This window comes from Juglans regia, chromosome 10 (assembly GCF_001411555.2).
Source record: "Juglans regia cultivar Chandler chromosome 10, Walnut 2.0, whole genome shotgun sequence".
NCBI classification, from domain to species: domain Eukaryota; kingdom Viridiplantae; phylum Streptophyta; class Magnoliopsida; order Fagales; family Juglandaceae; genus Juglans; species Juglans regia.
In genome coordinates, this window is record NC_049910.1 from 6,293,877 (window position 1) to 6,307,779 (window position 13,903).

At 33.7% G+C, this 13,903-nt stretch overlaps 2 protein-coding genes across 3 annotated transcripts; one reads left to right on the plus strand and one right to left on the minus strand.

Moving 5' to 3' along the window:
- Nucleotides 1–1,002: 1,002 nt before the first annotated feature.
- On the plus strand, nt 1,003–2,936 carry LOC108996743 (gibberellin 20 oxidase 1-like). Its single transcript, XM_018972764.2, has 3 exons — nt 1,003–1,740; nt 1,820–2,138; nt 2,283–2,936. The coding sequence occupies exons 1-3, from the start codon at nt 1,184–1,186 to the stop codon at nt 2,547–2,549; spliced, it is 1,143 nt and encodes a 380-aa protein (XP_018828309.1). The 5' UTR covers nt 1,003–1,183; the 3' UTR covers nt 2,550–2,936.
- A 5,226-nt stretch (nt 2,937–8,162) lies between these two features.
- Nucleotides 8,163–13,510, minus strand: LOC108996825. 2 transcript variants are annotated; one of them, XR_004802503.1, is made up of 3 exons: nt 13,318–13,510; nt 9,588–10,500; nt 8,163–9,433 (listed from the first exon to the last, which is right to left on the minus strand). XR_004802503.1 is itself a non-coding variant. In XM_035694351.1 (2 exons), exons 1-2 carry the CDS (start codon nt 9,627–9,629, stop codon nt 9,095–9,097), a joined length of 381 nt encoding a protein of 126 aa, XP_035550244.1. In that variant the 5' UTR covers nt 9,630–10,991; the 3' UTR covers nt 8,392–9,094. The 2 variants fall into 2 exon arrangements, 1 of the variants encoding a protein (XP_035550244.1); XM_035694351.1 differs by lacking the exon at nt 13,318–13,510 and having other exon boundaries at nt 8,392–9,433; nt 9,588–10,991.
- Nucleotides 13,511–13,903: the final 393 nt, after the last annotated feature.

Here is a 13,903-nt window from a genome sequence, read left to right on the forward strand (position 1 = left end):
CACTTTTGATTAAAAAAAAAAATCCTTCTATTTATTAAGGGAAATGCTATGCATCTGTCCTACACCGGCACACACTTCACATCATTTTTTTTTTTTTTTACACTCAATAGGTTGAGTGTGTGCCGGTGTGGGGCAGATGCATATATTTTTCCATTTATTAATATGAGTGAAGTGCATCCATATTAAAATGTGTAAATTATGCACTCTTTTTGAAAAAAAAATAGAATTTTAGTTTCAGATTTATCTATTCTTTTTAAAGGGTATCATTTCTTTATTGTTTATATCGCTGATATTATAAGGGCGGACTTGAAATAGAAATATAAAGTAAATTTTTTAAAATTCTTTAATGATATGTGATTTCTCATAGATAGAAATATATCCAATTGATTTTTTTTTATATATAAATTATTTTGTCCAAAAAAGTTACATTAGCACTTATTTAGCACGTCCATCCCTTTTCAATCGAGCTTTATTATTTATTATTTATTATTTCTATGCATCATACATCATATTATTATTTTTTTATTTTTTTTATTTTTTTTAAACTAATTGAATTTCTCTATTTATCATCTATATATTATATATTTAGTAAGAAAAAAAAATAATAAATAAAATTTTTCTTCTCAAAAACAGCCAATGCTACATTTCCCATTGGGAAAACATTTCCTGCAGCAATATAAAAAGGCAACTACTCCTGGAAAATGGAGCATTGTCTAATTTTGGCCATTCAAAGCACCCAAGCTGCAAACGCACTACAGTATAAAGTCCTACACTGCTAATAAAATATATATATTAATTTAATAAAAATGATTTGTATAAATTTTAAATAGATAAATTTCGTATAAATCTTTATAAAAAAGTGAACTCTACCTTAAAAATATGTAAAAAAAAATTATTTTTTATTAATGAGACTTACTTTAAATAAATAAACAAAAAAAAAAAATTTGTATAAGACTTACCAAACTTAAATCTAGCATTACTCTTAATTTAGATTTACAGAGAAAGAGCACGAAAGAGGTTGCTATAAGATTCCAATGCTTGTTCACCGATCTCCCCAATGAGAACGGCCTTGGCTTTTCTTTGATCGCCATTTCTCAAACTTTTCTATCTCACTTCTTCTTCTTCTTTCTTCTTTTCGCATAAACTACCCTCTCTCCCCAACCACAGAGTCTCCATTAATGCAATGGCCATTGACTGCATCACAAGCATACCGTCGATGCCTGCTCACCCTCCAAAAGTAGAGCAGCGAACTGAGCAAAAAGACCTAGTTTTTGATGCGTCTGTGCTAAGATACCAACCCAATATCCCAAAGCAGTTCATATGGCCGGACGAGGAAAAGCCTTGCCCTAATGCGCCGGAACTTTCGGTCCCCCTTGTCGACTTAGGCGGCTTCCTCTCTGGCGACCCGGCTGCTGCAACCGAAGCCTCGAGACTCGTTGGCGAGGCTTGCAGAAAGCATGGATTCTTCCTTGTTGTCAATCATGGCGTGGATGACAATCTAATAGCTGATGCTCACGGCTGCATGGACTACTTCTTCGGGTTGCCTCTGTCGACAAAGCAGAGGGCTCAGAGGAAAGTTGGGGAGCACTGTGGTTATGCCAGTAGCTTCACTGGGAGGTTCTCCTCCAAGCTCCCTTGGAAAGAAACACTTTCCTTCCGCTATTCTGCAGACCATACATCATCCCATGTTGTCCGAGAGTATTTATGTAATACAATGGGTCCGGATTTCGAGCAATTCGGGTATGAAAACAGTATTACCATTTTGATTTTTTAATGTTGCTTGTTCTTGAAGTTTGAATTCCTTTTTTCTTGTGAACAGGAGGGTTTACCAGGACTACTGCGAGGCAATGAACACTCTTTCTCTGGGGATCATGGAACTCCTGGGAATGAGCCTAGGCGTAAACAGGGCCCATTTTAGGGAATATTTTGAGGAGAATGATTCGATAATGAGGCTCAACTACTATCCACCATGCCAGAAACCTGACCTTACTTTAGGCACCGGTCCTCATTGCGATCCAACATCGTTAACCATCCTTCACCAAGACCAGGTAGGTGGGCTTCAAGTGTTTGTAGACGAGTGGCGATCTATTATCCCAAATTTCAACGCTTTTGTTGTCAACATCGGCGACACCTTCATGGTAAGAAAGTTTGCAGTTTAGCAGACTCTTTTTTTTTTTTTTTTTCTTTTTGTAGTACTTCTTGCTGCAATTCTGTAAATCTGGGAATTTTTTATTTGTTTAGCTTTCATGAAGCTTGATTAGTGGCCGGGATAATCTTTGCAGGCACTTTCAAATGGAAGATACAAAAGTTGCTTGCATCGGGCAGTGGTGAACAGCAAGAGTCCAAGGAAATCTCTAGCTTTCTTTTTGTGTCCAAAAAATGATAAGGTGGTAAGCCCACCAAGTGAATTGGTGGACAGTACTGTTTGTCCAAGGATATATCCCGACTTCACATGGTCTATGCTGCTTGAATTCACTCAGAAGCATTACAGGGCTGACATGAATACCCTCGAAGTCTTTTCCAACTGGCTTCAACAGAAAAACAGCTGAAATTCCAAACAGACATGGCCACCTTAATGATCATTCTTCCGAACAAAATGACAATGATAAGAAGTTGAGAATGGAGGCAGAGAGATAGTTGGAGAGTTTTTTTCCTTAAAAAAGATGGGAGGAAGACAAGGCCAAAGTTGAAGGAAAAAGACAGTTTTTATGTTTTGTGGTTTGGCACAGTAACTTTTAAGGTTATGAACAAAAGCAAGAGAAAGAGATCTAGAGATATACAAGTAAGGAACCAATAAAGGGCCGTATTCAACAGCTATTTTTTTCTAATTTTCTTTGATAATATAGAAGCTTGTCATCAATAGTCTAGTGTCCCAACACCTTCAAAGTGTGTTTCATAAAGTCTAGTCTAATTAAGTATTTCTCTATTAGGAAAGAATTCCCCAATTTACTGTGTAGCCTGTGCTGGTAGGGTTCGAAAGGACCTAGTGGTCAAGGGAAAAGATTTCAAAACGACTAGAGCCCACCATTGATTGCAAACGGATTTTCTTTTTATTCACTTGCATGATTTACCCTTTTTGTCCATTACTTCGTGAAAATTATAATGGGGAAAAAAAAAAGAAAGGATTCTAGGTAGAGAAACATTTTAAGAGATCGATTCTATTAGACGTAAAACAATACGTGCATGTCTCCAATAAGAAAGATACAAGGAATTGTTGAGAAATAATCTCATATTACTTGTAGATAAGGTTTTACACATGTTAATAAGGAACGAATAAACATCTCTTGTAAAATCGGTTTTATGATATGAGTTAGGCCTATTAATTTTACATGGTATCAGAGCAGAAATCCTGAGTTTAAATATTGACTCTATACTTTATCTCATTTAATTAAATATTCTACGTGTTGGACCACTCATTGAGAGAGCGTCTAGTGCACACGTGAAGGAAATTGTTAAGATATAAAATAAATAATAAAAATCTACATCTTCCTATCAGTTTTAATTTTTAGAATAAATAGTAATTTCATATGATATCAGAGCACGCCACAGGACGAATGAGGGTCCACACTACTTACTTCGTGACAAGAACCAGGAAAAATATTAACCTGCACGTAAGGGATGATGTTGAGGAATAATTTCACATTACTTGTGGATAAGATTTTGGACATATTTATAAGGAATACATAATTATTTTCTATAGAATCGATTTTATAAGATGAATTAGACTCGTAAATTTCTTTAAGAACATGTATGTTTCACGTCGAATGAAACTGATTATAGTGAAAACTAAATACTCGTATAAGTACTGATCCCTCACACTTCAAAACAAATCCAACCCCAAGAGAATAGTTTGATATTGGATTGTACGTACAGGTAGAACAGCTTTCTACCTTGGTTTTAGTTCATGTATATCTGTTGCTAAAATATGTTAGTTTGTCAAAGAATGGTCAATCAAACCCATGGGTGGAGGGTACGTTATGAGACTCAAATTAATTGCATATATATATATATAGAAAAAACTATTGCTCCAGCTAGGGGCTATCGATTTTTTTTTTAATTTTTATTTTGTTTTAATAATTAAATAAATATTTTTTAATAATATTATAATTTTTTTAAAAAATATTAAAAAAAATACATATAAAAAAAAAATCAAAATCAACTGACAGGAGTCCAGCAGGAACTCCCAACAGTGAGAGCAGAGCCTCTGTATATAAACGTACACACATTTTGAGGATGTTCATGACCTCTTTCTGTTCTCACAAGGGGCATAGCCAACAAGTAAGGACGAAGGCAGTCCCATTCCCGTACTACCTTCCAAAAGGGCAGCTTCACGTGCAAACCAGTTTGTTGTTTGTTCTGGCACCACTCTCAAAACCATCTTTTTTTATTGTCCTTTTTTTTTCCCTTATTTAACACTACAACTACTCTTTCTTATATATAACGGTATATTTATAAATAATAATAAAATAATTTATGAATAATAGTTATATAATTTATAAATAATAATAAAATCATTTTTAAAAAATTTGAAAATACTTATATTCCTAAATAGACTCTTTGTTTATTTTTACAGATAAGATGAGATGAAATAGATTAAGATTAAAGATAAAAAATTGAATAAAAAACTGTTAAAATATATTTTTTAATATTATTTTTATTTTAGAATTTGAAAAAATTAAATTATATATTTTATTTTATATTATAAGTTAAAAAAATTATAATAATTAGATAAAATGAAATAAAATATTTTCTGAAAATAAACTGGACATAATTGACATCTCGCATGTAGATGTCACTATTTGTTCAAGCAGTTTATCTATAATTAAACGTGCCATACGGTCAGTTTAGCTATTTATAAATAAATCTAAAATAAAGAATAATACTACTCAATCTAATATATGAAAACACTAATATCACTTTTTGACGATGTAAAATATATATATTTTTCAACATTTATCAGACGTTGCTCAGGTGAATGATCAATTGGCACGATTGGCTACGTGAATTGTTGTATTAATTTTTTTAAATGATAATTACAAACGTGAGTGCGTAAATATAAGATTTATATTAAAAGAAAATTAATTTTTTAATAGTAGTCTTACTATTTTTCAAAACGACTGTACAGTACTTGCACACTTTACGACTATATGTAGCATTATTTTTTTTTTTATGAATAATACTAAATACAGTTATGTGTTATACAAGTACCGCACACTCTTCTTTTAAAAAAAAGTAGAATCTATCCTTAAAAATTTAATTTTTTCATGTATATCTTATATTTATTTATTTATTTTAAAAAGATTGTGCAGCGCTTGATACTGTGTGATTGTAAATATTTTTTTTTTTTTTTTTTTTTAACAGGGGATTAGTACGTATGTTCACAATGAACAAAAGTTAGTGTTTGAATCTAATAAAAAGGCTGCGTTACTTTTACCATCATGGAGATCAAACTTCCAACATGAAACCAATCAAGACGAGGAACCTTACCTGATCCGTAGCGAGTGCTTCCACACACCAAAACCCTTTTTCATGGCATATTTTAATCGAGGAGGACAAGGTTTTATTGTTTTTATTGGAAAATGAGTCATGATCATCAGGGTAGGATATGAAATTAAGATCAAGATCATGCTAATCGCGGGAAACAAAATAATACGCCAATTAACAGTACTACATCATGAACAATAACTATTGTAACACAAAAACAAAAAGTAAAACGACAAAGCAATCATGTACAGCTCAAAGTTCTAAACATGCACATCAAAATTATGAACCTACAATTATTTTCATAATTCTTTATATAATTCTATTTTAAATAAGAGATATTTTTATAAAATAATTTATAAAAACAACATCGTTTTATAGAAATATTAATCACTCACAATTTAAGACATAATTGTTTAACAAGTTATAAAAAAAATACTTATTTACGACTAATTAAATGAGTCTGTTTTGTAATAAATAATCGTTATCATCACAAATAATCTGTCATAAATACTTATTTTTCTTATAATAAGAGGAAAGATATATGACAGAGAAGATTAGCTAAAAAAAAATGTTTAGCCTGGTGAAGATCATGGCGAGCTAGAAAGCTAAATTAATTAGAGCATGTAAGACAAAGAGGCCGTAGCATATTGATGAGATCGATCGAGTTGGGATATCCATGGATCACTTGGATCTTTTTAATTCTGAATATTTTAAGTGCTTTACAACAGTGGATCACATTACATATATAATTACGTGCCAGGATGTCGAACACACGCAACAGTTAATCAATCGCACAAAATCTTATTTCTTCTATTAGTTCTTTGTCTTTTCTTTCTACAATATAATGCAATAAAGAATTGGGTTAGTGATTCTGATCATGTATATCTTCGGGGGAAGACGACGAAGGTGCCTATAATATCTTAGAGTAATTTTACATATAATCGTAAAATGCGTAAATATTGTATAATTATTTTAAAAAAAGAGTAAGATTTACTATTAAAAAATTAATTTTTTTTCATACGAATTTTATATTTTATTATTTTTTTCAAAACGATTACGTAATAATTACACAATTTACAATTATAAATATCTTTTCTAGCTAGGTTGATTACCGTGGAATGACGGTAATTACATGATTATCTTTTCATGAGTTCCACCCATCTCTCTTAATACATGGTTGGATTAGAGGTTTCCAGGTAATCATGATTTATTATATTAATGTTTAACAGTACTACGTACGATATATATATATATATATTATATGTGGTGATTTCACTAGGTCTAGACCAGCCGCTTTCAAAATTTATGCTTTGTTTTTTAGTCGATCTTCGATCCGTTTGGCTGGATTCATGCAAGAAAATACGACTTCTAGCTGATCGTGTATTTTATGTGCATGCATCATGTTATGCATTAAAATGAATTTCTTTAAAGAATTATTCTGTATATATATTTTCAAATCGACGTGTAGAGTATATATTCACATCATTTAAATAGTAATATTTTATTTATAAGATTCAAATTTTAAATCAAATTATATCTTATAAACAATGTGTGATAGTACTGTAAAAGTCTTAGAATATCAGTACTATTAAACGCATGAACTAAAATGTTGACCACTTTCAAGACGCTTGTTCGTTGTGTAAATAAGTGACAAAAACAAAGTACTTTTTGCGGCGATCTCAATTGCCGCAAAAATCCAAAATGCGTTGCAGATATTTTTTGGCGTCGAAGAGCAGGGCCGCCAAGTGTTCGCGACGTCGCAAACGTTTCGTCTTAGCAGCGCTAGAATTTTTGGTTGCAAATAGAGATAACTTTTGCAGCGATAATAGTTATGATTGCCGCAAAAGTCAAGATCGGTAGCAAAAATAACCATTTTCGACAACTTATTGTCGTTAAAAATATTAGTTTTCGCCGCAAAAGGAATTGATAGTGGCGGCGCACTTGAGTTGTCGCAAATAGCCATGGCGAGATTAATAATAGTTTTGCGGCAATGGATGGATTGTCGCATATAAATGCGTTCGCCGCAAATGGAAGTTAAATTTGCGGCCAAGTCATTAGCGTCGCAGACATGGAGGATGAGTGGATTTAGCGGAAATTGCTATCGATTTTTTTGGCTAATATAGGACTGTCGCAAATGATCCCAAGTGTCGCAAAAGATGCTCTAATACATGATTTTAGATTGTTCGAGCCACTCATGAATCGCTCTTTAACTGATCAAGCCATTCCTTAAATAAAAGGCGTTTTTAGCAAAAACTTTTCCAGCAAATGCCTACCAGCAAAATGAACACCAGGTGTTCTGCTTCTACCTTTTTTTTTTCTCCATGGTAATGCTACTTAATTATTTCCCTCTGCCAATTTACTTAATTATTTCCACTAATCAGGAATAGATCTATATGAAAATATGAGTGATATATACATAGATCCCATATCAACATCAGCAATACTATCATTTATCTATTAATGGTCCATATAGAGTAGCATCCACACAGAAGAGATCCCAGAGCTAGTTTCTTTCTTTACATTCAGCTTGCTATAGTGGCATACAAACTAGAATGTAGCAGGATAATTTCATGGTGGAATATATCAAACAACATATATTGTATTCTTGACTGAATTTCAGCACCATATATGATAGATGAAATAAATGGTGCACCATATCTGATAGATGAAATAAATGGTGCTATATAAATGACTTCTCCAGTACCAGACAACACTAGCTCCATTTTCACTTGTTTCTTCAGTGATTGGGTAATTAGATTTTAACACTCAATGGTTGGAGTCCATCTCTCAAAATCACGCAATCAGCGGCAATCTTTCCATATTCTTGCATCGATGCACATGTTCTTAGGTTTGATACTAATGCTTTGACTAACAATAAAAGCAACTAAAGACTAGTAACAACCACCACATAATGTCCAGTTAAATCCAAGCATACATGCATGTGAGAAACTGGATATAAGCTTCCGTATCACCCATCTATACTACTCCAAATCACCACTACTCTTTACAAATAAAACTTGTGTCACAAAATTTGGTAGAGAAAGGATCTTGTAGTATATTAGCAAAAACCAAATCAAAGTCAACCCATCTGGTGCTATGTAATAAATACAGATAGCTGCATATCTTACTGAGCATTAAATGTCCAGACGTTCAAACATGTCTAGATGAGAGTATATACATGCAAGGCAAGATAATGCCCCAAAACATTAGAGTGAAAATGGTTACCTGTTAAACTGTCCCTGTTGCTCCACTGTTAAAGCAGCTGATTAATCGAATCCCATTCTGTTGTCCAGCACCATGTTTTGCATAACCCAATTTGTACACCAATTCCTAGTCGATACTAGTCTTTTTTACAACATCACCATGTGAGAATGAGTACATCAAGCTAGATTGCCAGCAGCCCATTTTACCCAGCACCATGTTTTGCAAAAATCTTACAGTAACCTCCCATAACAAAAAACTTATAGAAATTAACCCAGCACCATTTTACCTAGCACCATCTTTTGCAAAAATCTGACAGCAGCCCACTCATCGATCTCTATACTATTACTTCCAAAATGACTCCCAGCATGAACTCTTAGGCCCCAAAAAACCATAGTCCATCGCAAAATCAGACAGCTCCCCATGTCTCCCTCAGAGACTCTCCCAAAGATTGCTGTTGTGACATTGAGTATGTCATAAACTTGTCGAATTCAGCTTGCTTCTCTAATATTTCTCGAACATTTGCTCTTAATGCCTCAAGCTCTGCCTTGTAGTACTGTGCATCATGCGATGTTCCTGTGGCATTTTCACCACCTTGCTGGGTTCCCGACGTTTCAGGCATCACCATTTCCCCTAATCCTCTAGAATATCCGGGTCTATTGCCAAGAACCTCCCTAAACACTACCGCCACTGCCTCCTTAGTTCGGTTCTCAAGTTCCATCGCATTCAATTTTTCCACCATTTGATTCTTCAACCAAAAGAGATTCAGAGGTTATAATCATTACTTGACATAATGTATAGCAAATACTCTATTTTTCAGTATTAAAGAACCAAAATAGAAAACTTTTTTTTATAAGCTAGTATAACCAAAACAGAAAACTAATTTGGACAATCTGCCTTACGTAAAGATCTTCCGTCATGCCTGTGACAAACCCATTTTTCATCCTCCACCCTTTGCGATTTATGCCATCTCATGGAAGCTGCAGTTTTCTTCGACATAAAGAGTCGTTGCAATCTTGGCTTTAGTGGGAAGTATCGCAATACCTTTTGGGGTACTGATTGTTGCTTACGTGTGGTGGACAACCACCTCGATGCCTTACAGTTAGGGCACTCTTGTTTGTTGGAGTTTTCCTTCCAAAATAATTAGCAATCATTTGGACATGGGGGTATTTTTATGTAACTAAACCCAAGCCTCGCTCCAATGACCGTGCCTTATGTAAAGAGTTAGGCAACTGTGAATCGGGAAAAGCAGTCTTCAATAGTTTAAGAAGCATGTCAAATGACTTTACACTCTAACCGCCAACCGTAGTTTAAGAAGTATGTGGAGCAACTTGACAATGAATGATAGTTTTGAAAAGGTTTTGCAACCATCATAGAGTAGACGCAGAGCATCTTCCACCAGATGCTCAAAAGTGGTTGGTTTTGGTTCGACAAAGGTGCAACTTCCACTATGTGTGGTTGGGTCTTCATGAACACCTAAGCAGGTAGCAGCATGAATGTCATATCGTCGAAGTCATCAATGTAACAATCGTCACCATTGTCTTCATCATCTTCATCGGTGTCATTGAAATTCAGAGATTCTTGCTCCCCATGAAATATCCACTCAGTGTAATTTGAATCTATTTCGGTAATAAATAAATGCTCTTCCACCTCACTTATAGGTAGAAATAAATTATTACAACATCTACGACATGGACACCTCGCGGTGTTATTTCCTGCGGCATGAGCTCGAGCCATTGTCTGAAACTGCCTAACCCCTTGGGCATATTCTGTAGACCTAAACCTATCAGTGACATACATCCAACTTTTGTCCATCTACAGTAATAGAATATCTATTTAGTTGCTAGTAATACACATGTTTAGCTTCAGCATGGGAGTGAGGAAAAACATTAAAGACTATATTTAAGCAAGAAAAAAATACAGGACAAAGAAGATTATAGTCACAAAACTATAACTATAATACAAGAATCATCATGTTGCCGGAAAATTGCTTTTCTCGAAGGATACAATAGTTCAGACCATGGGATGCCATACAAAGGGCTATCTGATTGAGAAGTGGGTAAGACTCATATAGTAAGATTTCATGATTTTTTTTTTTGTAAAGCTCATGTGGAAGTTCATGGAAGGGGCTGTCCAGACAAAATATATTTGCAAACTAGTCAATTCATAGGTCATTAAGACAATCTGATGAACATTTATGTCCAACTATTGTCTTCTATAAATGACATTGATGTTACTATTAGTAAGGATACACCCAGTATGGTAGTAAGTAACTACCTGAATTTCCAGATTTGATCTTAGGCTTCATGCGTAAATGTTCAGATTTAAGAGATTCACATTAGAGTACTCTCATTGGCTTAGGCAAAGTTTGGCTGATATGCCACTTTTTGCCTTATGCCTAATCACTCAAAACTTGGACTTCACATTGGATTAGTTATTTTACTCTCTATAATAAAATAATATATTTTTTTAATTTTTGTATATACTTTTTTAATGCATTATTTAATTATTTTTAAAATACTTTTTATTTTCATTTTCATAATTTCAAACAATCTCTATATCAAAACACAAAATCCATCTATCAACCTAAATTAACTTCATAATCTGTCAAACTGAATTATTATTAAAGGTTTTAAATCTGTCCTGAATTAGTTAAAGGTTGGTGGTGGCAGTCTTTGTGTTTTTGTGTCCTAAATCTATCCTGAATTAGTTAAAGGTTTTTCTATAATAACCAGCACCAACACCAGAGTTTTTAGTCATGAATAACTAAATTTATTAAATGAAATATACTAACAAAAAATCAGCTACCATGATCAAACAAAGTTTTTTCTAGCTTGTGCTATGCATAACGTCAGCTACCATGTTCAAACAAAAAATCATTTCCTTTAAGACGCAGGGAGTTATCAAATATGTTATATCAATTGCAGACCATATGAAGAAGATAAAAAATGTGCTAAGTAGTTACTGACATGTTCTTGTTAAAAATAACAAGAAGAAAACTGTGAAACAAGGTCCGTGCATGGGCTTGTAGAGAACATCTCCTCTTGATGTCAATATGTTCCAATGTTTTCTTGTGAGTATAAAGTTCGGATTGTATTTTTTCAGTTAGATTATTGGTGGGATTTTCAAATTAGAAGTCTCTTCATTTTTATTTATTTATAAATAAAATGGGGCATGCAAACTATTCTAATCAAGTCGACTTAATTATTTAGGTAATTAATCATTTTCTTCATTTTAAGTGATTCTTGGGGTTAGTTCATGACTCGCAACATTGTTCATTAGAAATTCAGCTTTTCGACCCTACTCGAGAATGGCATGATTCCAAATAACTATTCTCTGTATTTGGGCTATTGCAGTTGATTTTAATAGCATTGCCCTTCATGATTTTCTTGTCTCTTTGGCGCCCTCTTAATCAGGGCCCTCTATTGTAAATACTGGGCTAGGCCTATTCTTTGAGCAATATATCTTTTTATTTATCAAAAAAAAAAAAAAATTAACTATTCTCGACCCAGACAAACATGGCCAAATTTCCAACCCAAACCTATTTTGAAAAACCGAATTTTCCAATCGACCAAACCTGATTTTTTTTAATTAGTATTCATTAAGTTTGAAATGGATTACATATATACAAAGTTGGTCCCCTTTTTAATTGAACTTGGAACTTGGAATGCTAGCTTCTTCTTCTGTTTTATTTTAGTTTTTTATTCTTTACAGTTATAGTTTTTGTCACATTTTTTAAGTTCTGATTATTTATTTATTTCATAGGGGCATGCAGCGCCAAGCTGCTAACTATTTGATCAATCTTACAATTACAAGGAGTACTACAGAATTCAATTAAAAAGCAAATCAACTTTAGGACAAACTATAATCATCCATTTTGTATTTAACGTACATTTTATTGCAAAACCAATATTTCAGACACATAGCTCAATGCATGCAAGATATGTTGGACACTTGACAAAAGGATAGACTCTAAGGGAATTTACTCAAACAACTGGCATGCAGGAAATCCATGAACAAATGACTCCATTTAAGTATTCAAAGCTTATACATGATGAGCTACTGAGTATGAAATATCCAGCTGAAACAAACAATGTAATGATAATTTATTGGAATACAATACAATAAACGATATGAAAAAAATATTCCAACAAGTCATGACAGAGATGATCATATATTACAGGGATACACGAATTCAAGTAACCCAACAAAGATGAGACCCATCGAAATACATAGTGTCGATTTTTGTTCTCTTGCAGTGGCTAAGAAAACGTTATGGAAAAATCCACAAATTAGAGTGTAAACTGTTGCATACATTTCACGATGCTTTCACCAAGGACCAAAATCGAACACAAAGACCATTCAATTTAGTATGGCCTACTGTATTTTGAGAGGAAATTCAATCTCGATGTTAGATTGACACAAAACGACACCATGAATGGAGTGGTTGGCAGCTACTAAAAGCAAGATACAACCAAGTTGTATGCAACGACCTTGATGGGCAATTGGTTACTGAGTTCCACCTAGGTTTGATGAAAAGAGGGGTTTAATGGATACCCTTAATCAACTTGATTGATGGCATCACAAGCATTTCAATGGGAAAACAAGGAGAATACAAAGCAATGATCAAACCTTTCGCAATCTGGGTAGACAAAGGAAGGAGCTTTTCACCAATGAAGGAATTGCAAGCTGGGAAATTACGTTTCCATTTAGGGAAACCAGAAATGTTGGGGGAAAACGAAATAGAACTATCGTAAATGGGAACACCAATTGCGGCGGCAATTTTCGTCTCAAGAGGAATAAGCGTCGTCACGAGAGGGAAAACAATTTTACGACGGGCCAACGTCGCCGCTTGACAGGAACATATTCTTATTACTTTTGCGGCGAAATAAGATACTGTTTGGATGACTGCCTGGAACCTTTTGCGACGATACTTCACGACCACTATAATTTCGCAGTAAAAAAGATATTTTGCAGCGATATCTGGTTCGACGGAAGGAAAATAGTACTAGTACAATGGAACCAGATATAGTATTTTCTTGCAAGGCTGAGCAGTTTTTTGCTTCTCTCGCTCCAAATATAGTTGACTGAAGAACATATTATATATAAAAAAAATTTAATTATAAGCAATTATGTACACTAATATGCGCATCCAGTCAATATGATTGGTTAGAAAGTAGATTTTATTAAAAATAATGTTAATTTGAATTTAAAATAT